The 25,384-nt window shown below is 44.2% G+C and overlaps 2 protein-coding genes across 2 annotated transcripts in view; one reads left to right on the plus strand and one right to left on the minus strand.

Moving 5' to 3' along the window:
- Positions 1–51: 51 nt before the first annotated feature.
- Positions 52–24,719, minus strand: dnaaf5 (dynein axonemal assembly factor 5). The gene is made up of 14 exons (XM_080488068.1): positions 24,354–24,719; positions 21,668–22,232; positions 20,832–21,016; positions 20,523–20,647; positions 20,197–20,315; positions 18,864–19,096; positions 18,333–18,557; positions 14,148–14,291; positions 12,663–12,831; positions 9,489–9,636; positions 6,007–6,157; positions 4,314–4,470; positions 3,983–4,174; positions 52–390 (listed from the first exon to the last, which is right to left on the minus strand). Exons 2-14 carry the CDS (start codon positions 22,203–22,205, stop codon positions 236–238), a joined length of 2,541 nt encoding a protein of 846 aa, XP_080344194.1. The 5' UTR covers positions 22,206–22,232; positions 24,354–24,719; the 3' UTR covers positions 52–235.
- Positions 24,410–25,384, plus strand: part of prkar1b (protein kinase, cAMP-dependent, regulatory, type I, beta) — a 54,317-nt gene continuing 53,342 nt past the window's right edge. The window contains exon 1 of the mRNA XM_080488069.1: positions 24,410–24,573. The gene's annotated coding sequence lies outside the window, so the exon portion shown is untranslated. The remainder of the gene's footprint in view (positions 24,574–25,384) is intronic.

Raw genomic sequence — 25,384 nt, forward strand, 5'->3', positions numbered from 1 at the left:
GAGGAATACAGGTTGGCCACCACTGCAATAATAGATGGATCAAAACTTTCACATTAAAAATAAAACAGTTTTTTATTAAGATGAACTCTTTTTTTTATTATAAGTTGAAGAGTTACATTTATGCAAACCACAGGTATAAATCACCGCAAAATCCACTTTGCTGAACTAAGAAGAGACGCCGTTTCTTTAAAGGCACAACCATCAGTCTCTGGGTTTCTTCGAGATGCGTTTGAGGTCAGTCGGGACAGGCTGCTGTGGTCTGAGTGGAAATGGAGCTGATGTGCTGCAGCAGCTGGTCACAGTGGAGAGGACTCCTCTGTTTGTCCCTCGCAGCCTCCACTTCCCTCTGCAGAAGTCCTGGATGGACTGAGCTGCCCATCTTGAGGATTTCTACACAATCAAGAACAGAAAGGAAAAAAAAAACATCAACATCAACCATTTCTATAAACAGGAATAGGAATAAAGCCTTAATTTCAACAGCCGATTTGTTTTCTAATAATAATGTTCTAATAATATTGGGTTATGATGATTGAGAATGATTATGTCCTGATATTATTTGCATTTTGAAAATACCAGCATTTTTCGAAATGGAGCATTTAGGGATCATTTAATTGTGAAATCAAAATGTCCAGTCTACCGAGTCCTGCTATTACAACCATAATGTAACAAACTGCCAATCATTATCACCAGATGTACGTTGTACTTGCATGTGTTTTAGGCTGCAGGAGTGCTTTTAAAAACTGCAAGAGAGAGAGAGAGATCAGTATTTGGTGTGACACAGCTTCTGATGGACGGTGGGGAAATCTTTTCAAAGAGCAAATCACCAGCAGGGGGCGGTGATGAACTGCAGCGATACAACCACTGTGTCCACACACGTGTCGGTTCCCTGTCCGTCCAGAGGGAGGCGATAGACTCACAGTCTTTCCCTGATTGTTCCCAGATTACCTGGTGACTTCTGGAGGAATATCGAATAACCTCAACTGCTGTCAGCGCTTCAGGACGGACAATGCAGCAGTGCAGTTCCCGTGGTGACGTGCCACCAGTGTGTAGGAGTTCGCTCATGTACACTCATCATTTGATACCTGCCTTTGTTCTTCAAGGAGATGGAGGGGGTTTTGGCCTTTGTGTACGCTGTGCTCAGGTGGGACGGATGCATGGATGGGCTGAGCTTTGAGTTCGAGGAGAACAATGGCGGCTTGTGGGAAGTGAGCGACGCTCGTGCCAGCACGGCGGGAAGGAGGGATGAGAGGGAGGGAATGGCAGCGGTGTCCATCATTCTGTCGGGACACGTTGCAGACATCCAGCCACTTCACAGATATGCGTTTGAAATCCAAGAAGCATAAGAATAGGATCAACGATTAAAGCACCAAGGAGAGGGAGCGGAAGAATGAGAGCGGGGAGGGCCGAGAACAAAGCCTCAAACGGAAACGTGCATGGGAGAGAGGAATGCCTCCACTTTTGGGGGCGCAGCCGGTCATGGCTGCTGTTGGACTCAGGCGATCACTCAGCGAGAAGTGAGGTCATCTTGTTTCACAAAGAGATTTGAGCGGTCTACGAGTCCGCCGTCCTCCCCGAGAATCAGTTTGACGACCTGGGGTGTCCCACAAATGTTCTGAAGTCAGGGAGTTTTCAGGGGAGTCAGTGAAATACATCATTCTGCTTCACGGATGTGACAAGCACCGTGAAGTGCTTTGAGATTGCTGATGTGGCGAAAATGAGCTATGGAAGAAAGTTTTGCCCAAGCCAAGGGCATTTTAACAAATGCACAGGGCAAGATGAGGATCTGGATTGCAATCCCACCCCGTGACGGGATGTCGTCCCTGGTTTGAGTCCAGGTTGGTCTCGGGGGCCGGTTGTGTGGATGTTTGGGTGCACTGGTTTCCTCCCACAGTCCAAAAACCTGAATGTGGCACTAATTGTTGACTCTGAATTGACTGCAGATGTGAATCTGAGTGTGTGAGATCGCCTGTCTGTGTGTGTGTGTGTGTGTGTGTTTGCCCTGTGATGAATTGACAGGCTGTTCAGAGTGTGTCTTCGCTCAAAACCGGCCCGGACCTGCTCCAGAACCTGGAGACCGTCAGCTGGATAAAGTGGTTTAGAAGACGAAGGAATGGGGATCGAACCACAAACATTGGAACTGGAAGCCGACCCACTCTACCGACTGATCTTGAACCGCTTCTGCTTCTAACTGACTTGTTTTAGTCAAATGATATCAATTTTACTGTTAATATCTGGCCTTGTAAAGCACTTTGGACAACTCCTGATGTTCTGAAATGTTCTGTAGAAATAAACATTTTAAGCCTAATCAGGTCATTAGTTTCTTTGCAAAGAGAAATCCTCCTAAAGCACACGGCTTAATGTTTTATAAACATCATATATTTTCTCTAAAACAGCTGGCTACTGTTTATTTTTAACAAACCTGATTTAAACGGGATTATGTTGTGCATTTGTTATCTGAAGCGCTGGATTTGGTGTTATGATATTCATCTGTGGCAGCACGTTTGTGTCGGCGGGATCAACTGGAAATAAAATAAACAGTCCGCAACTGTGGAAAATTCAGAAACGTGCCATCCAATCCGACACTGCGGGTCATTTTCATTCTCCTTCATGTGAGTGACACGTTAAGGAAGTTTAAGGTATGTTAGGCCCGACAATAGAGTATAGGTTTGGATTACTCATGGGACTTGTTGAAAAGAAGAATACAGACTTGAGGTTTGGGATCTTTGCGAGAATTTCACGAGGTACCTTCCAAGACGCATATCCCAAAAGTATTTACTGCGCCCGATGAGAATAAGAATGAATTTCCCTCTTTTCTCTTTCTTCACTACGTCTCTCTGAAGATGGTCAGTCCCACAGTGAGGCCTTTTATCACCGACTACTGCATCAGTGCTCACCTCCGTCCTGTCAAAAGTAATGACAGCAAACATCCAGGCGAGCAGGAGGCAGTGAAAAACCTTGAATAACAGCGCTCTGGAATTTCCACCAACACATCAATAAAACCCAGCTGCCACAGAAAGGCGAGGGTACAAGAAGAGGAAGAGAGTCTGACAGATAAAAGACGGAGGGATTAAGCGGGATGGGCCCGAAGACAGATGTGGGAAGGTGGGAAGACGGTCCTCATGTGGTTGTCATTAGGTGCAATGGTACTAGAAAGGGGTCCTGAGTGGAGAAGCAGAGATTTGCCACACCCACACACACACACACACACACACACACACCCGGCTCTTTCTAACCCAGGTGTATGCATACACTGGCAGAGGAGAGCTTGCTTATTAACCTATGAAATGACTCTCAGGTGGGCGCTTATTCATATCTGGATCTTGTATCATACTCCTGAAGCCCACCGCCGGCCCAGCCGCTCATGGGCCTACAGTGCTCTGGCAGTTGGAATTGTTCACGGCGCACCGGGTGATAAATTGCGTGGAAAAGAGGGACCGTGGAGAGCTTTTGAAACAAGGGAGTGGAGGGTCTGCTGGCAGAGTGCCAGTACTGCAATCTGACGTTTGATAGAGGACACCCCAAATTCCTCTCATCCCCCTGTGAGTGTCATGGACACAGCAGGCTGGTCTGTAGTGCATTACACCTAAACTCTGCTTTCATCGCAGCCTGTTTCTCAGATAGCTGAAGCAGAAAGTCCGTCGCACGTCATCATTTGAATCGTATTAAGTGCATGCACATGGAGGTTTTTTCCATAAGGAATAAAAAAAAAAAAAAAAAAAGCTAAGGCTTTAAGACCAACTACATAAAATGATGTGTCAAGCATCATTCTTATGTTGAATAGTGATAAATCTGAAAGACATTACGTCTATCGTACATTGAGTAAATCAGGAACACATTCCTTCAGTTTCTTTTGTTTTTTCTTTTAAACTCAACTCATCCATTTTTGCATTAACCTTCACCAAAGCACAGTTACACCTGCAACTATTAGGGTGTCACCATCAATCAACACTCTATCGTCGTCCTTGAGTATGTTTCGTCTCACCGAGAGTTTTCTCCTGGACCGAACCGTCTGGATCGTCCAGGTACAGGACGAGCTGCTGAAAGAGGAGCTGGAGATGAGCAGAGCAGACCTCGGGGTCGTAGTCTTTGGTCAGGCTGGACAGCCATAATCCAAGTGACTGCAGAGCCACAGCCCGCACCTCCTCGCTGCTGTCGTCCAGTCGCTTCAATAACTCTGTGGAGGGGGGGAGGGACAAAACATGATGCATTAGGTGAGATGAAAAAGAGCGTAAAACTCAGTGGAACCATGCATGTACATACGAATGCTAGTATGGAGTTGTGAATTGTTATGTGTGTCAGTGTTTGTCTCCTACCGGGGTAAATCTTGTTGAGCGCGTCACGGCGCAGGCTGGTTCCTATGAGTCTGAGCGTTGCCGAAAGAGAGCGACAAGCCAACAGTCGACTCATCTTCGAGTCCTCTTCCAATGCTGACAAAACCCGAAGGCTCAGCTTTTCCTCCACGCACAGAAGCTGCAGAAAAGGAAATCAGAGGTCAAACCCAGCGAGGTGAAAGTCATCCTGCATTCTACACACAGAACATTTCCATTCAAGGAAAAAGTCTGGTCCCTTTATTTTACAAACGTATTGAAACGATGGACTGATCATTCAAATACACACAAGTCTGGAAACATCTGACAAATATCCTCTGATTCAAAGGGTTAATCAGCACCGCCTGGTTTTACCTTTATAAGGTAACAGGCCTGGATTAGTGTGTACAGTCGCATGGATGTGGAGCCTGATTTTGGGAGCACGGCGAAGACTGATGTTCTCATCACACCGACAGATGAGAAAAAGAGGTAATGGACAAACAAGGTGAAGCTGAAAGCACGGAGCCACAGCCAGGAGGTGATGGCTAAAACCTCTGTCACCCTGTGTGTGTGTTTGTTATCGAAACCATGAAGGCAAAACAATTAAAAGAGAAGAAGAGGAGTGAAGGGAGCAGGAGGAAAAGCGGAGGAAAAATTTGGCAGAGAAAGGATCCGGGGATTACATCAGTGACAATGTGAGGGTGCCAAGTGTAACTGGAGCTGCTAATTGTTTTCACAGGGAGTAGTGAGGAAACAGTGTTCGAAATGAAAGGCTGTTTGATTTGCCCGTGAAAACACACACATAACTTACTGTTGTTACATCTGTCGGGACACGCTGATTCGATCTCAAGCACACTCGACTTTAAAACCTGATCTTTTCAAGTAACACGGCTTTATTTAGTCACCACATCGACGGCTTTCCCCTTCTTGGGAGGACGCGTGTGCAGTCAGCGTCGTGACAAAACACTTCAACTCGCACGCTGACGCCCGTGTTCACGTTGTCCCCCAGATGCTCGCGCTGCCTTGTAGTTAACGATGTGCGAATAGAAGAGGTGCCTGAGCCGGTTTCAGCTGGTCACCCTCGCACACGCGAGCACAGACTGCCAGATGTGCGTGCATTGGTGCAAACGCACATACTGTAACTCAGCACATGCTCTGACAGGCAGGTGCAAGAGCATGTTCCGGTGATAGTTCCTTCATATAACAAGGCCCCGGGACAGTGGGAGCATTGTTCCTCTGGGGACAAAGGTATGTGAACCCGATTGCCCCCGTGTACACCTGCGACCTGCTGTGGCCAACTCTTTCAACTATGGGAGCAAAGATGGGGGATGAAGTGGGGTCCTAAATTTGGCTGCGTATTTTAACGTAAGATAGACAGAATAGAGAATTTGAACTGATTGTCAGACCCAAGAGGGGGGGGGGGGGGGGTTGCAAAAACGCAGCACCAGAACTTTCCCTTTACAGCTGAGTCAATAAAAACTGTTTTTGTCAAATTGGAGATTAAACAAACATATTATTGGAGAGGCTCACATCCGCTAGTTGCTTCCAAAGCCTTGGAGGCCTCGCAAAGGTAGGGAACAAAAAATATGACAAGTTGGTTTTTTTAATTTTCTTGTGTGCATGCAGATCGATTTCATTGCTTTTAATTGATTAAAGTGGTAACCTGCATTATGTCTGCAGTGCTGGTGAGTAAGTTTACCTGCCCAGGTGAGATGGCCCCTCCATGCAGCAGGGCAAACAGGCAGCTGAGGGCTGCGGTGCGTACGGCAGCAGCAGTGCGTCCCACCTGCCACACCAGATTAGGAAGCAGGGTGTCGCATAGAAACGTCTCTGACTCCTCACGAAAGTGCCTGGAACCACACATCAACGGGAGGACAAATGGTGTCACGTTGAGCGCTTTGATATTCACATATTGTACGAGCGAACAGCAAACACTGAAGAAACACTGAAGACGATCGGATGATTATTGCTGTCGGGGGGGGGGGGTAAAGCAGCCGCGGAAAAATGGCACCACAATCACCCTTTTGTAAAAACAGATGATAAAAATAAGGAGCACTGACTAAAAAAAATGTCCTCCTTTGCCCTCTTTCTAGGCTCTCCACTTTCTTTTCATGCATTCACTCACAGCCAGAGTCTGCAAATGCCCTTTACTGGCAAACATCTCCAAAAAGGCCTTTTGCCTTTGGCTGTTCAGCTGGTTTACCAATAAACTTCTATGTACTCTACATGGTAAACTATGTTGTGAAGTGCCAGTGCCAATAGGGGGAGTCAGCATGCCAGTAATGCAGCCACAACTGTGCCGCTGTATTCGCTCTGTGGCTTCCTCTTGACAGGTGTTGACAGATCACCGTGAGTGACGCCAGCGGATGGAAAGACACATTTCCATGCTACAGGGCTGGTGTCCAATGGAAAGAAGAGCACGGTTTTACCTCTTACTTGCACATTTTATGCACAAACAAACTCCAGGTCCCAGTGAATTTCGACTGCAAACCTCACCGGGGCTGTCTGTGTGATGTTTGCGACGCAAACGCGCAGTAAACGAAGCTACGAAGCTGAAATCCTGAGGAAAAACAACATGTGTTGGGATCATCATGTCATGTGCCGAAATGAGGTTGTTTTGCAAACGTCAGCAAGGTTCGATTGTGTGCATATCGTGCTGCGAAGAATTTTCAACTGATCGGGTGGTAAAGTCGAAGCCGAAAAATCAGATTCAGCTTGAAAAATATAAAGAACTATGTTTAATATCATGTTTGCATTTAATTTCATCTTGTACATTTAACACCTTTGTGGAAATTCCCTCTATAAGTGCACTTATGTGTTTCTTATATATAATAGAAAATCTTCTCTCGCTCTTAAAAAAAGAAAGAAAGAAAACATCATTTAGTCACTTGTACATGTTTTATGTGCACAAAGTTTGCGTTGAAGCCTGACTTTAAAAATACATTTCTGGAGGGAATATTTCAACTTAAAAGCATCACTCAGGTGCTTGGACTGGGAGGAAAAACACATCGGCAGTACCTCAGTACTCAGCTTTCTGCATAATCATGTATTTTATGATCGCCAAAAACTTACCGACGTTCAGAAGAGGGAAAAAGAAATGTAGAAGATACCAGATACACTCATTTCCACAATCCTTCCTTGAAAGTCATTCCAGCAAGGTGAGGTGAGTGAACCTCTGCTTCAGATCTTTTTGATGAGCGCAAAATTGGATCTGCCTTGATTCATGTTACAGATGTATCTACCGTACAATCTCAAAAGTGTTCTGACAAAAGGAAGAAAACCACAAGTGGATTGCATTTTTTTTCTATGTGTGACTTGAAATTAAGCATAAAGGGAGATATCTTATGCAGTTCATCCAGAACATGAAAGCGCACTCTCTTATCTCCAGTGCACGGGGCCCATGGTTTTGGCCAGCCACATCCAGGCAAAAAGCATTAACTTACACTTGTTATGCATCACCTTCTACTTATATTTCGTATCCAGCTTTGTAATCATAGCACGCAACTCCACATGAAACAAAAACATTATGAGCGAATGCGGATGACAGGCACTTACAGGTATAAAAAAAGCTAAAAAAAAACTTTCCCTCTCAACTCGCTCCATCCCTGAGCTGTCATTATGTCATTCTGATTGAAGAACAAAGAAAAGAGCTTTTCTCCAGGACTATCATTGTCCTCTTGATGACATACAGTACGTGTGGCCCCCAATCCGCTGTGTAAAGTTCAAGCTATAAATCATGAATGGGGAGATGCGATGAGCATGAATGGAAATGTTATGGCAGACTGCACAGCCCCACATAGTGTGAGTTAAGCATTTGTATGAAACCTTCTGAAGGTATAACATGATTTCTGTCTCCTCCAGGCTTTGTGATTACCGGAGATATACCTCAGGAATGAAAGAAGCAGTTAGCAGCGCAGGTGGCCACACTGAGTGCGGCGAAGTAACAGAGACATCTTTTGTCTAAATAGGCACAGTTGCTTTTGGGTTGAAAAAAAAAAAAAAAAAGACAAAAAACTGATGAAAGCTGAATTTTCCAACCTCCACATTTTTTGGCAAAGTTGACAGAATATTTTGGCTTGAGGACACTTCCTGTTTTTTTGTGTGCCGAATGTCACTGACACAAGGATATTATTTCCTCTTAGATTCTTTACACTTTGGCCAAGTCGAGTAAACAGTATTTTCATTGTGTTCCCATATAAAAGATGACTCGTGTGTTTTCCTGTAATAACCCAACTTTGCCATGAAGACCATTCTTGCTGTGAGGTTACGGTTCATTTCAAATCGCCATGGCAACGCCACAGACAGAGTTTGTCTCTCCTGATGGACAGGAGCAGCTGCTGTGATCACTGGCGGCCTCAGGTTTAATGCATTCCCTCAGTGGAGCTCGGAGTCCAGGCTGAAGGCTGCACAGCTGAGGGCTCAGAAGGAGGGAGGGAGGGAGGGAGGGGGCAGTCACCTCCTGGTGTCAGAAATTCCTGCTGTCCTACTTTCTTTATCAGTCAATGACCAGTCCAATTACAGATGAGAGATTTAGACAATATGTGCCATGTTTTTCTTTCAGCGAGAGGCGTTTTCCACTAATCCCAGCAACTCTGATACTCCCCAAGAGACCATTTTAGCTCAGATGGGACAAGTTACAATGGAGGTTATCGTTCTAGGAAACACAGTGCATCTTATCATTTATTATACCTGAATCAACATTGGACATTAAAGCTAACAAGACCATTTTAATGTTTTCAATGTCTTTTTTTTTTTAACTGTCTTTAAATATTTCATTATGGACAATAACCTTTGGTGTCTTAATGAAACACAATGCATTATTATGACAATCCCTGAAAACACATTGCATCCAAGGTTCATTGTGTGCTTTTTGAGTATTGTAATGTAACCAGATTGTTTGGGTCAATAAAGGGTGAAGTGAAAAAAAATGTGAGACTAGGGAGATAGTTAGATGGATTCTTACAAATCACAGAGGTTAAAGCTCATTGTGACATCATGCAGTGATTAATTCGGAGGTGGGCAATTGATTTTCCAGATGGGCCACATGAAAAACTAGGCTGTGTGTGGATGGCCGAGCCATGGGTTTTATCCAGTTCGACTCAATATGAATACAATGGAACAGGTCTGGGATGACTGGGAGGAATTTTTGTATCTAACATGTAAAACATGTATCTCTCTCACCCCTGGGAATCCAGTGTGTTGCTTGCGTCCAGGAGCAACTTGGCAAGCATCGTGAAAAGGCTCATCCTCATTTCTGGGTCTTTCTGTGGTTGTAGACCGTTTTGGAGAAGAGGCATCAGTTGGCTTAAGAACTCCCCAATCACTGGACCTATAACCCACAAACACACACCCACGTACAAACACACACAACGATTCATTATAATTGTGATTTTGCAACAGAGTCAAGGTTGGCTGGATATAAACCAGTGTGAGTGGGGGGGTTTAAATTCACTTGTGAATACATTTCAGTAATTTATCTGTTGTTATTATGCATCTTTTGCAGTGAGGACAAAATGACTAGAAACAGACAACAACATGTTATGCGCTTCCTTTGAACCTTCTGTTTCGGCATCTTGTGTTGTGTGTCAAAAACACTAAATAAATGAGCAAATTTTAAAGCAGAGAACCAAGCTTGTTCATCTCACTGTCACGAAATATGGCCATTAATGTGACTTCAGCAGGGGTTGAAATCAGAACGCTGTGGCACCCTTTTTTCCCTCCGAGCTGGTGATTGAATGACAAACACAAGCCAGCACACAGACCTCTGTGTGAAGCAGCGACCAAAAGTCTTGTGTCATTGAGACTTCACAGGACTGTTAAGACGGTGACACTGTGTGCAAAGGAAATGAATCAGAAAATGATCTTTGTGTGACCAAATGTGTCCATAGAAATGTCTTTTACAGGAAATGACAAACTCACAGTGCAAGCATTCCCAGTTCGAGTCATGCCCACACACTTATTCCAACAAAGTCTGAGTGCATGTTTACAGAACTATATATATATATAAAATGAACTCTGTGTGTGCACATGTGTGTGTGTGTGTGTGTGATAAGTGTCCACGCCCTGTTTGGACTCTGACTTGTACAGAAGTGGAATGAGACGGAGGAAATCCTGACACTGTCTGGGGATGTTGGCCAGCCTCATAAAAAGATACAAGGAAAATGATAAATCAGCAGAAAGAAGGAAAGAAAGCTTATTTTAATCCAAATGATTCGAGTGACTCGAAGAATATGACTTATCACCTGAGGTGTTTGAATAGATATCCCCTGATTATCTTATAGTGGCTGCATTAAACACATGGACTTTCTATGACTGGGGGAATGTTTCTTGTGCTTCACACAACTGGACTTTCTGACACGCTCTGAAAAACAAGGCCGAGGAGGATATGACAGGGCAATAATTATTCCCGTCTCCAACAAACAGAGTCTGTGAAGACAGGATGAGCAAGCAAAATGACCCGTTCTCAGTTGTCATATTAACTACTGACAACTGTCCAGTGGGGAGGAATTTGAACTGACTCATTCGCGCTTCAAACAAAGTGGCCAGACAGTGCCAGTTCTGATGCCCGTAGCAAAGTCTTTCAGTTGTGGTAATAAACAAACGATTATGCATGCAAGAAAGAAACTTACAGATGTAGCAGCAGTCAGTGAGTAAAACACACATAACCTTTGTGGGGCCTTCCCGTTGACTCAATGCATTCCCGAGACCACCGCCCTAACCTTAACCATAACAACTGAGTGACCAACCCCTAACCCTTGACCACAATTGTAACTTTAGCAATAAAACCACCTCTTAACCCTCAGATACATCTAAATCAGTGTGGGGCCCTGTAGCGTGAGCTGGAAAAGGTGGTCACCACAGGTTTAACACAGTCCAAGTCTTAAGCACCCAGAAACAGACCACACACAGACATGCATGTACAAACACAGGTTTACAGCTTGGTCATCATATCTAGGAGGCGAACGGCAGCAGTAACACAACCTTAACTAATGGTGACCTTAACGCTGAAGCCACATTACTACCTTTTTGTAAAAGTGTTAGGTTTCATGGGGTCAAACAAATAGATTTTTACCATATAGATGGGGCCCAATACACACACACACACACACACACACACACACACACACACACACACACACACACACACACACACACACACACACACACACACACACACACACACACACACACACACACACACACACACACACACACACACACACACACACACACACACACACACACACACACACACACACACACACACACACACAGCTTCAAAGTGGCCTTGATCCAGGAGAAGGTCAAGAGCGGGCAGTTCTTGCTGCTGTTTGATGTAGTGACCTCAGTGGGGACCTTGAATGGACTGGTCAGTCAGGGGGACCGTGTGTTTGTGTGTGTGTGAGAGAGAGAGAGAGAGAGAGAGAGAGAGAGAGAGAGAGAGAGAGAGAGCGAGAGAGCGAGAGGATTAGAGGAGTGCCCAGCTGCACAGTCAATTAGACGGAGAGGTGAGGGAGAGAAAAAGGGATGGAGATATGGAGATGAAAGCATGGCACAGGGACGTGGTGATAGTGGAGGATTACATGGCATAAAGGGAGGTAATGTGGAGTCTCAGGACCAAATCAAGGGTCAGAGCTTTTTAACCCCTCGTCACACACACACATATGCACGCATGGACTAAGTGCTTTAGGCAAGTCTGAGACAGATCTGGTAACTAACAAACAGAGGGAGACACAGGGATTAGCCAAAGTCAGGAGGCCAAACGGCGCTAATGACAGCTCTGTTATTTTGTAAGTGGGTGTTACACCATGAGGAACAACCTGAAACAATGTGTTAGAAGCACTATCAATGATTCCATGATAGGTATTGGTCAGTGGCAACCACATTCTGAATTGTATTGGGTGATAAAAAGAACAAGCCACATATTTTGCATACTAAACACTTTGTAATTTGATATTCTTCTCAGATCTCTGGGCGTGAATTTGTTCAGAGTGGAACAGATCAGATCCTTTCACTGAGACTGCTTATATACATATGTAAACCTGAAGTTGATTACTTTTAGGAGTTTAGGAGTTGTTCAACTGTATCACAGTACTTATTAAGTACGTACACAATAAGAGGATTGTGCATTTCTCACAGATGTAGTTTTCACAGTCTGTATTCCTTTTGATTGGAAGTAAAATAAATTGATAGTTATTATTTTAACCATGTGAGTTGAAGTGAATCTATGCTTAAAATACTTCCTGTTTCAAATATAATACGTCATGTGGCGTCTAAACAAGCAAACTAAGTGCAAACCTCAGTATCTGCAGCATATCTGACCACTTCTTATGCACACAGGTTTTCAGGTCTCACCTGACTGCGTGACTATGATATGCAGTTGGAGCCTTTGTGGGGAGTAACTGGACCAAGTGTGGACCGAGGTAGACAGCCAGTCCAGCAGCAGGCCCATGTGCTGTCTATAGAGCTCCGTCGCTGAGTCCAGGCCTTGCACTTTACACAAAAACTGTACGCTTCCCAAAGCCTGAGGGCGAGAGGGGGGAGGCAGAACAAAATGTCATCAACTAAGTTATATATGTCAGGTGAAAACGCAGGTGGGAGCAAAGCTTATAGAAGTTGGCAAAATAGAATGAAGCTCAACAGTGTGGTGAAATTGACCACTTTTGTTGTATTGTCATCATTTCGGGAATTCTTTAGGCTTTGCTCACATGGCAGGCACAACATGGTCATGTAACATCATGGGAAAAAAAAGAGAGTGTCAGACATGGCAGTGTCTCACACATAAAACCCGGACAGACAGGATGTCACAAATGTAAGGAATCCATAACACACATAAAAACAAGTAAGTACAGATGGAAGAGTTGGGAGGAAAGGGCAGGAATGAGATAGCAAGTAATTAGCAGACCTTCGAGGGCAAGGGAATCGACCTTTAGGGCACTTCATAGCTCCCTACAGAGTCCCTTAGGGATGGACAGGCACAGAGACATTGTCTGAGTCACAGATCGGCATGTTCAGAAGAGAGCAGGACGACCCTGAGCTGTCTGTTGATGGGAAAGACAAGCCCCATTTCTGGGAAAACAAGTTTTGCTTTTCCTCTGGGTCCAGGAATGCTCAGGGCCATTCTCACCCTCCTTCTCTTTCTTAATTCAGATGTTCCCGTCTCTTTCACTAATATTGCCCCCTGTGTGTTATACACGGATGCAGACAGACATAAACACACAGTCGCACTGGTGAGCCCATGTGGTGTCTGCAGAGCATCTGTGCCAGTTTCTTCCCGCTCGTCTCTCTGTCATTATCTGACAACAGTAGTGAGAAGTGAGATGACATGTTGACCCGAGATACCGTTTGCTTCACTCGTTATTGTTCTTGTGTGTCTGTCAGTGTGGAGGCTGACCACAAGTGGAAAGCTCGAGGTTGTGGCTTGAGGAGGTGGTAACAAGAATATGGTGAATTCAAAAACTGTTAACAATCCAAATCTCTCCATTTGCTTTTCCTCTATTTCCGTCTGTCTCTCTCTTTCTCCACATTTCCCTCGCCTCCTTTCACCCAACACTGGATTTTAAAGTTCCACTCCAAAGGTACAATTTCAGCTCCCCTGGCTAAGTGGGTAATTATATCGTTGGCCATGCCCACTTTGAGCCAGTACAAATGCTTACATTCTTTGAATAGCTGCCTTGCTTCATAAAACCCGTGTACCTTTCTAGTAAAAATGGATGGAAATAGGAAATGGAAGGGGGAAAAAAAAGTAGAGTTTTAGAGAGATTTGAAGCTGGAAAAAAACAATGGCAGAACTGCAGGAAGTGTATCGGATTATATTTTCATACAACTGAGCCTTCTCACCTTTTCACTGAGCTGAGGCTCATTGGAGAGGCTCTGGACAGTGACCAGCACCTGCAGCAGCTGCAGGCTGACACTGCCACAGTCTGACTCACACTGAAGCAGCAGCGTATCCACACAGGCCAACAACTGCTCCAAGTACATAACCTGTAAAAGAGAGAGAAGAGGAACATTAATAAGAGATTGTCCCACCTGGTTTGTTCCAGATGTGGGACTGGTCGGAACAATCCTGTTGGAATAATGCTTATTTATTAAGGAACATCAGACCGGAGGGATCGTAAATTCTCATTTTGGGTTTGATTTTAGTCATTCTCACTTTTTTCCCGTCACTGCACATGTAGTCCTCTAGTCATGCGTAGCCATGTCACTTTGCAATAACATGTTTATAATCACTGCATTAAATAAGCAACCACCTGAGTCCTCCGATGAACAAGATAGCCTAACTGTGAGCACTTACGTTTAACCTCCGAGCATGAGTGCGTGTGATTGCTGTCACTTCTCAGTCAGTGTTGTGGTGAGCTCATGTTTAGACAAAGACCTCCAGCTCAAGCTAATTTCCATGCCATCAGTGGGATCATGGCCTCTTTTCCTGTTTTCACGCGGCTTGTCATTAGAGCTTCGTGGGGAGGAGGGGGAAGTGTGTCCGAGAGTGAGCGAGAGTGTTGTGTTTTTGTACGTGGAGGGTTGAGCTGCGGGGTGGCCTTCAGGTGTTCGCGCTTCGTTTGGTTGATGCGCCGACACGGTCATGAGGGGAAGACTGCGTGAGAAAGGAATACTCAATTCCATCCTCATCTGCTCACTCTCTCGAAACACGGAATCCTTTTGTCTACTTGTCAGGCAAATAGCCGATCACTTTCACTAGGGGGTGCAATGTCTTTTCAGAAATTTCAGCTGCTATTGTACAGCAAAGCTTGGCACTCGGCTGCAGGAAAAGCATGCGTTAAGCCAAGAAGATGCTCGGAGCATTACAAAAGCAGTAAATTGTGAGGAAGGTACTTTCAGCCAGTGAAACACACAAGTCAATGTTTTCATTTATAGCAGTAGCTTTTGAGCACAGACTGGAAAAAAAGGTTAGATTAAGAATTTTCCTCAGGCTGTCTGAATCGACGTTACACTTCCATGCAGAAACCACAACCTGCCTTCCCTTCTTTAGGTGACTGGCTTGGATCAAACCTTTGAAACAGCTTTCCCGCAACACTGTGCACTGGTGTTAAAAAAGTCTCCACGCGTCATTGATGGTGGGGGAAATCCCTGCCTGTGACCGAACCATTCACTGGCACATAAATGCAGCAAGGGGCGCCAGTCGAGCAGCAGTGGAAATAACGTGACAAACAGTGGCAGACACACAGACATTAGTGTACACACATACAGACAAGCATTTTATACATGCACAGAAAACAACCATTAAGGAGCGCGCTGAGAGTGAGAAAGAGGGAGAGCGGAAAAAGTGGTGCCGAGTAATAACTAGGTGGACACCTGGAGCCAGGCGAAATACACCTGGTTTCATTGGCCTGGGCACGCTTCAGGGGCCTCATTACACAGTGTGTGTGCGCATCTGTCCACTACTGGATACATCAATTACATCTACACAACTCCTCTTTAAAGACCTATAGCAGGCGAAGGATTCCTATCCAGTAGGGAGCCCCCCCACCCCCCCACCCCACAGCCACTGATGTTACTATGGCAACAGGAAAACAAACACTGCCAGTGAATGCAATACTGGCTCCTTGCAGTCAGGTAAAGTTTGCCGGTTCAATTGGATAGTATTCAAGTGTCTTAATGTGCAAATAAAATGCAGGTGGCAATTCTTTTACACATTCCGCAGAACACACAGAGGAACACTAAGAAGTTTCTTCATGCAGAGACAAGGAGAAAATAGAGAACCCTTCTTTGTAATCAGTCTCCTGCTGAGTTGTACCTCTGCGCTACTCTTTGCAAAAATGACCATAAATTATCTTTCTACCTCACAAAGCTCGCTTTGTCTTACAAATTGATCAATTTGCTTCAGCCTATCCGTGATACCAATGTCACCATGACAACCTAAAACACCATGACACTCTTCTGTGTGAGGTGTGTGTGACGGCGAGCGTTTGTTAATCCTCAGTGGAATACCCCTTCAGAAAAGGAAAACTTGCATGTGATTCATCAGCAAACACCACGTATAAATCACACATGGGGCCTTAGAAGACAGTGGCTTCCTTAACCGCAGGCTCCTTTTGATTTCCTCTGGAGAGAGTGACATCATCTTCAACTTTTGACCAATGTTTTTGTTTTGTTTTTCTTCACTGAGCATCTGTCATTTATTTTTGCCTTACTGAAATAAAGAAAAGAAAGCAGAGAGGAAACAATTGAGGAGGCTACATTGTGCAGAAGCAGGACGTATCAGGTTTCAAATCTTCAGCACCCCATGGTGTTTTCTAGCTCCCAATCTGGTTCCTTTGAGATTATTCTGATTGCCTTTTTTGAACGGGCCTCATTTTGTCAAATTCTCTTTTTTTTCTGGTTCAAATGGCATAAAACACATCAGTTGGATCAGAACAAACCTATTGTTGAAACATTATTAGGTGTCTAAATTATTAGGATTATTGTTTTTTAAAAGCTACAGAGTCTGTTGTTTATGTGTTGATACTGTGTGCCTAAACACAAAAATCAACTTCATGTGATATACATGAAGAAGCTCAGACAGGCAGACAGCATGTCCCATTTCTAGCAATGTGATTTACAGCTACAAGCTGATCTGGCCCTTCGACCCCGCAATGAATTCTGCCTGTTGTCGAAGAATGCTGCAGGTGCATTGTCTGGGGAAACTCTTGAATCACAATGCTGTAGGCTTTGCCCTCGGAAACACAGACGCAGACAATGACAGAAGAAGATCGATGGTGAAACAGACAGAGAGGAAGCAGAGGTCTGCCTGCATCTGTGTGAAAGCATGCGACTGTCCCGTCCTGTTAATTCTCCCTCTGGTTAACCCTGCCACATAGTGACGATGGAGGACAGACGGAGGTCAGTTTCCCTACTCATTTATCACCGGCCTTGACCATCCAGGCTTTGAAATTTCAGGGATCCTTTTAATGGCGTGGCTGAACCACAGTCTGGTACTGACACCTAACTTATGGCTTTAAAAAAAAAAAAAAAGCCAATATCCTTTGTTTGCTCTAAAGGATCAAAGCAGCTATGGAGAGGTCAATGAATGTAGTTGATTTTTTTTGTTATTATCTCGTGGGAGGAAATTCTTTCTGGCCTCTCTGAGAGGGGGACGAGTTCATGGGGATGGGCGAGTCAATGGTGCAGCACGATCAGAAAATAGCTCTTTGTTATTATGAGTTTAAAAGGGAAGCATATTTGCTGCAAAAAGGAAAAGAAACATGACCGAACCAGCTCTAAAAGATTGGGGTTTTTCCACTGGTAGGTGGTTATTTACATAGAAACTACAAGGAGAGTTTAAATATTATTAAAAAAAAAAAAAAATCCTGCAAGGAAAAAAATATATAGTTTCAAAGTTGCATGTGAGCGGAGACGGTTTGATCAAAGACCGCTGTGTAACTGAAAAGAAAAACAGATGGTCTGACTGCCACTTTAGCAGGGTACAGATATTAGAGAATTACTCAACACTATACCCACAGAGCCCACTGTGTACAGTGGTGCTATTGAAACTCTCGAAGGCTCTTTCGCTGAAACCTTTTAAAGGATGTGGCATCTTATCATCAAAATTATTTTCATAAGAGACCAACTGGGAATGAAATATATAGGCTGCCCGCTGTCGCATCACTGCCAAAAATAAGAGTGCTAAGATACACAGAGAAGGTACAAAATGACCTTCTATGACTGCCAAGATCACCTATCAAGACTTGAAGGGAAACAGCTGGTTCACACAAATCCCAGGGGAAATCACGAGCGGGTACAGTCAGAGCAGTACGACAGTGGAGGAGAGCGAGCAAAGCTTACTTCAAAACATGCCTGAATTACATTTTCAGAACTTTAAACAACAACTTGATTCCCCCGCCCTCAATAAACATGACAGGTGTTGATACTCGGCTAAAGCCACGATGTCAGCAAGAGCATTAGGATGTGTTTAGAGTGGGTGTGAAGAAGGTAGGCAGTATTACTGGAACAACAGTCACTCGCAGGTAATTAAGTTCAAATCATTGTCAACCACAACTGAACCCAAACTTCCCCCCTCGTGCTAACCTGTTGATATTCCTGGCAGACCTCGGGCAGGGTTAAAGTCCTGGCAATCTGCTGGAGATGTGGTTTCAGGAGCGGTCTGGAGCAGCCGCCCAGCACGGCAGCCAGCACCATGAGGGGGGCCCAGGGGTGAGAGGACGAGTGCGGGGTTGTCACATGTTCAAGCAGCAGCTTCAGGAAAACCGGCGGAGGGACAAACGTCCCAAGGAGTTTAGCAGCGGCCAGGCACTGGTGTCAGATAGAGAGAGACAGTCAGAAAAGAGACACAAACATGGAGCTTGAACAGGGATGAGGACAAAAAGTCTTTTTATAATTTGCCACACATCAAAGATTTGCTGAATCCTCCCATGTAAACAGGGAGCATGCCAAGTCCCCGAACTGCGCTTAGCTTTGTCTAAATTTAGGACACACACGACGCCAAATCTGCTGACTCAGCGGATGTTTTTCCCCCGGAACTGTTTCGATTCGCTCGTGTTTGTCCTGAGATCGGTATTACATAATCCCATATCTGAATCGATGTTTACTGGAACGTACATTGCTGACGACGTCTTGCTCTGTGTCGGTACAGGCCCGGTAGAGCGTGGCCAGGAGAGGCTGCAGATGCTGGGTGCTGTGGTCCTCAGCATGGAGAAGCAGCACGGAAAGAAGCTGAGAGGTCCTGACTCGTGTAGGGACCAGCCAGTCGGTCACATCATGGCTGATGGCTGGGACCAGCCTCCCGAGGTTTCTCACTACCAGCTCTCTGCAACCTAAGCCTGGACGCTCCACTGGAGGAGAAAAGTTAACATTAACCACGGTCCGATACTGGATAAGTGGGGTGTATGAGACAGATGGCCGGATGAAACAAAATATACATATATAAATATAACAATTCCCATGTCAAATGTTGCCACTACGTACATGTTCTCTACATACAACTTTTTTATGAAACACATTCTTCACTAGACTTCTACTGTTGAATTCCGGCGCACTTCTCTCTCGCACTGTTTTCTCCTTCTTCTATAGGCAGACTGAAAAGAAGCCCGAGCTGAAAGGATGACAGTGATAAATCAGAGAAACACATCAGAACAAGACCAAACAAGACCCCTCCTGCTTGTCTGACAGTGACCTCTTCACACTGGGAGGCCTGGCAGATTTATGATGGCAAGCGAGAGAAGCACAAAGAGGGAGGGAAGGAGAGAGAGAGAGAGTCTCTTCCTTTATCATTCATTTCCTTTCCTGTCTCAACGCAGACACAGCGTTGATCCATACTGCCAAATGTGTAATTGCCAGACTTGGAAAGTAATCAAAATGCAAAGCCTAGAACCTGTATAAATCACTCGTGTATCTTAGCCACATAGAACGAGTTAGGCTTCATGTGTTGACCATGTTCACGTTGACACTTACTCCTGGCCCTGAGGCAAGACATTTATCTTTCCAAGCCACTGCCTGTCCTAACAAAAAAGCTGTCAAATACAGCATTATTTTTTTACTGTATGTTATAGCTGTGGACAGCTGCAATAAAAAAAGATAAGATTTAATGCATTACCTAAAGTGTAGCTATTACACTGATGTGCAGCTGAAGAAACATGTGGAAGACTTTGACGGTTTGTAGTTTAGATAAAGAGATGAACTTAAATGGCACAGCTGTTGAAAACACCCTCTTTATATAATGGAGTAGAGTTCAAAGCAGTGCAATAATGGCAATGACTCTCACTGTATAAGAGGGCAAGACATAAGACAAAGAAAAGAAAAAGACATAAACTCAAACCACAAAATAACTCGGCATTTTAAGTTTATTTATCTACCAAATGACCCGTGAACCTGTCTGTCTCAACTAATATGGTAAACGACGAGGCTGGGGTGGGCTACTTTGCAAGTGACTAACCTTCTTGTGGATAGTGTGGCGGTGGAGCGAGAAGGAAATCCAGCTTGTCCTTGATGTCATCCTCATTCTCCTTCTCCCACTGCAAGCCTACCTGCCTCCACAAATCAGCAGCGAGAAGCCTACAAGGAATAAAGACAAGTCCCATGCATTTGAATTTTTTATGAGTGTGTGTTGAAAAATGCAAAAACAACCCAAACTCCTGAGAGATTGAGTAAATGTGTGAAGAGCTGACTACAACATGATGAAACGATTTGCAATTCTCATAGGCCGCATAGGCTTTTTCAGATTGTGGAATTATAAATGAGTTAGAGAGTATGACTGTAAACCTTATTTCAGGGATCTCGTCACTGATGCTGCTCAGCAGGAGTGGGATGAGTTTGTGGAAATACGAGTAACGATCTCTCAGGTGTAACAACCAGTCACCCACCACAGCAGTCACTGCTTTTCTCACCTGGACAAGAAATTGAGAGCAACTGTAATTTAACACATGCATGTTTTCACTTCAGAGGTATACTATTATTTTGTCAACACCTACAAAAAAACGCTGAAGGCTAGAGGGACAAAGAAAACAAAAAAAAACATAATAGTTACATGTACACCTGGCCCACAAAGTTAATTATTTACAAGAACAAAACCTGAGGTGAGTCGTCAAACAGTCTCTGTGCCAAGTGAGAGACTACGTCATCCATGTTTTTCCCACTGCCGTGCTGAATGACTGCCCCCGTGGCTGCGATGACAGACGCTCGTACCCGGGAGTGCTGATGAGCAATCGTCTGCATTAAAGGCTTGACAAGACTCTCTGCTTGCATGTGAAAGTGCTCTGAGGAGAAATGCATGAAATGAATTTGAGGTCTTTCTGGTCATACAATAATGTAAAACAGTTTTGTATCATTAAAGTAAATACACCAAAGGATTGTGGTTACCACACTGCCATTAAACACCTTCAAATGTCTATTAGTAATTTACGTGTCTAAAACAGTTTTGCAAAGCAAAATTGTTATAGACCCGAACCAAACAAGATGATAGTGGTGGAAAGAATAGCATGCTAAATCCGGTAAAGAAACTTAATTTACTATGCATTTAAGTGAAACATAATATGTGTAAATATCACTTTTGGTGTCAACATTCGGCTAAAAGAGGTATGACATGTTAATATAGTGGAATATGCACTAGGTGGTTTTAATTCTAAAGTTTAATTTAGTTTAAAATCACAAGATGAAAAGAGATGGACTGGAGAGGGGGTAGCAGGGTGTAATAAATTCTGCGCTGTACTCATTCTCAAGAATGTAAAGTTTTCATTTTTATTGTATTCAGTGTTAGGGTCGAAATAAAAAAAAAAAAAAAAACATCTCCGATAATCAGTGTCAGACAGAGGAACTTTGTTTAAATGCATTTGTCCAACTTCAAGACGAAGACATCAGGCTGTTACCATGGCAACCTGACTGACCAACAAAGAGAGCGTTTTACCAACCTGGCACACACTTCGCAAATTGTACGGTGCATTTGCAACTTTCTCTTTTGACATCAGGGAAAGGGTCCACGATGGCTCTCTGCAGTATGCCGATCACTTCGTTCAGATAAGGCGCCAAGTGTCTTCCGCACACCTCCACCGTCAGAGACAGCAGCTCCAGGGCGGACAGCCGCAGCTCCTCCGCAGGCTCCAGAGTCTCTTTCTCCCCAAACCGCTGTGCCAGACAGGGTACAAGATAAGGCAGCGACTCCTCCGGTTTGGGAACACATCGAATAAACTCTGTTATGGTCGCTATCGTGGTTTCTCGGCACCGCTCCATCGGGTCTGACAGACATTTGAGTAGAGGCTTGAGGAGAGCAGCGAATACTTCCTGTAACACTCCACCAGAAAGCCCTTTGTCCACCGTCTCCTTTTTTATCGCCTCGATGGCTCTTTTTCGCGTCGTTTTGTTTTCTTCGCTGAGACAGTTTAAGTGCCGAGCGAGCCCTCTCAGCACTTCTGAAGCAGCATGTTGATCTCCTGCCTCCGTGGCTGCCATCTTGGCTGTCACTATGGCAACCTACAGCTGCACGACAAACAAATGACTGCTTTACGATTCAAAACCGTGAAACTTTATTTACAGTGACACACAAATCAATGCCAATAGACATAATAATAATAATAATAATAATAATAATAATAATAATACATATATATAAAAGAAACACATTAAGACAAGATGATTAAGAAGCTCAATCTTAAGTGATTAAAAAAGAGAATAAATAAACAAAATTTTATTAAGATACAGGTAATAACAAAGTAAAATCTATTGTATATTGGAAATCCTGGGGAAATTATAATTTTATGGCCTGATTTAAAAGAAGTGAGTGTGTCAGAAGGTGTTCAGGAAGTTTCTACAACAGGTGAGGACCATAGGAACCAAAGGTTACTGCACATTGTTTCCTTCTGACTCTGGAAACACTTAGTAAACCTCTTCCTGAGGACCTCAGGGGTTTGGATGTTTCATATTCTACTAGTAAATCTGAGCTGTATTCAGGCCATTCATTCATTCATTCATTTTCTTCCGCTTATCCGTTTCCGGGTCGTGGGGGTGACAGTCTGAGCACTGTCACCCAGATCACAATGCACCATTTAAGAACCTTCCTGCAGGTGGTGAGCCCACGGGAAGGTGGCGCCCGGCGTGGGACACGAACCCACTACCCTGAGATTGTGAGTCTCATGCTCTACCAACTGAGCTAGCTGGGGGACTGTATTCAAGCCAAGACACCCAAATCATTGTACGTAATGAACATGTTAAAAACAGTAGTAAAGGGTAAGAAAGTAGTTACTACAGGGAAATGGAGGAAATTTCTCTTCTTAGAATTCCCAGAAGTCACTATGACCTCCATCAATGCAATAGCATTTGGGCATTTAGACATCAGATTTCTTAATCATTTACACTACAGTAAACACTGTAATTATTTATCCTACATATAAGTAAAATCAACTATAATTTATGATTTTTTTTAACTTTTATGTCAGACGTGGAACCAAAAACAAACATGTCAAGTCATTGGATACAGACAAGGTTAAAGAAAAAAAAAGGGAGAGAAGTGCTACATATGTTTTAATGCTACAAGGATCCTCCTGGGATTTTTCCTTCAGATCACAGGATATGGATGTTTCATGACAAAATGAACAGAAATAATAACAACAATAACAATTGTAGGTCTTTTTAACACGGGGCATTTAGGTTTGGCAATCAGAGTATTTAATGAATCTGTGTGGTTACAGTGCCAGTGGCATGCCCCATGTGTACATACTTACAGCAAGGGTAGTTGTAGTTCATTCATTCATTCATTTTCTTCCGCTTATCCGTTTCCAGGTCGCGTAGTTGTAGTTATTTGTGTTAAATTCCCCAGTGAAGGCCAGAAATTTTCAAAAGAATCAAACTATTTCTGCCAATCTGTATCAGTTTCAACTACTGTTAAGTCTCTAGCAAATTCATATGATAGTTGCACATGCAATTTGTGTGTGTGTAAATGCATGTGTGTGTTGAATAGTGGCGCAGTTGTTAGTGCTCTCGCCTCACAGCGAGAATGCCATGTGTTCAAATGCCGGATGGGCCTTTCTGTGCGGAGTTTGCATGTTCTCTTTATGTACTCTGGCTTCCTCCCACAGTCCCCAAAACATGTATGTGAGGTTGAGCTTAATCAGTGACCCTATAGGTGTGTGTGCGTGTGTGTGTGTGTGTGTTTGCAATGTGATGGACTGGTGTACCTACAGCTGGGATTGGCTCCAGCGGCCTGCGACCCTGCACAGGATCAAGCAGTATAGCTGGATGGATGGATGGATGGATGGATGGATGGATGGATGGATGGATGGATGGATGGATGGATGAATGGATTGATGGATGGATGGATGGTAAGTAACATGAGTAGAGACAGATTTGACAATAGCGCCAATCATGAAGAGTGCACTCTTTCTAATGCAGAAAGCTTCAGGAAGAAAGAGAAAAACAAGCTCATCAAAGGTGACTTTACACTGGGAAGTATAGTATATTTACAATTTCAAAGCTGAAGGAATGAACACGTAAGGTCATGTCCTCCAAATAATATAACAGAGGAATTAAAAAAAAAAAAATCTAACAATGAACGATAGCATAACAGACGCTGTTTGAGCATGTGTTTCCTTTAAGGGTTTTTACCTGCAAGTCCGCGTGCTCGCCGCCGCCGGCCTCGTGAGAGGCGCTCGTGAGAGAGATGACAGATTGACGTCATCGGGACTGACGCAGAGCGAGCCGCGGCGGAGGAGAGGCAGCAGCAGCAGCAACAGCAGCAGCATCCCAGCCCAGAAACAGCCCCTCCACCTGCTCCTGCCGCCACCAGCGAGCTGCTTTCTCACTGAGCATCCTCCACAAAACAACGGTAGGGACAAAAACCCCACTGGATCCGCGTTTCACGGGGTCAGCGCGTGAGAGCGTGACCTTCTCGTTGCGTTCACGATGCTGACAGCCGCATTTCCAACCCTCCTTCTTCTTCTGCTTCTTCTTCTTCTTCTTCTTCTTCTCGTTGAGGTTGTTGGTTGTCATTGCGAGGCTAGCGTCGCTAGCCGCGTTAGCCGTTTCCACTGAATGCAGTTAAACAGGTGCTCAGTTTCATCACAGGCTCCTCAGTTTAAACGTGACAAAACTGCTCCGCGCAGACGCTGCTGGGGTGTTTATTGTGGAGATCGATAGCGATAGATGCACACCCCCGAACAAAAGCAATGCATTATTATTATTTATTCTGCAGAAGTAACCATGTTATAGACGTGATGTCACTATGAGGAAGTGAAACGGTGGTTTCCACTGAGCTAGCTGCAGCTGCTCACAAACCCTGGCTTGCTATGACACACATAATCTTTAGTTTCATGGTAGATCGACGTGATCGTTGCTATTTTCTTACACTGTTAGACAATTAAGCTGTTCTGTCAACTACATCCACCAATTCTACACTGTCCTCATGGTGTAGCCTGGAGAACAGCAGTGATGATGAAGTGTGTTTATTTTGGATCCAAAGTTGTGTTCTTGCAAAGTGTTTAGCCGGGCCTGCATAATGTAAACAATATCATATTTAATTAAGGGCGATGACAATTTAAAGCAGTTTAGTTCAGGAGCCACAAACTCAATTTCATCTTGAATGGGCTGGACAGATAAAATAGTGCTACAACAACCTTTCAAATTAAACGTAAGTTTTT

This window comes from Lipophrys pholis (assembly GCF_963383615.2).
Source record: "Lipophrys pholis genome assembly, chromosome: 19".
NCBI lineage: Eukaryota > Metazoa > Chordata > Actinopteri > Blenniiformes > Blenniidae > Lipophrys > Lipophrys pholis.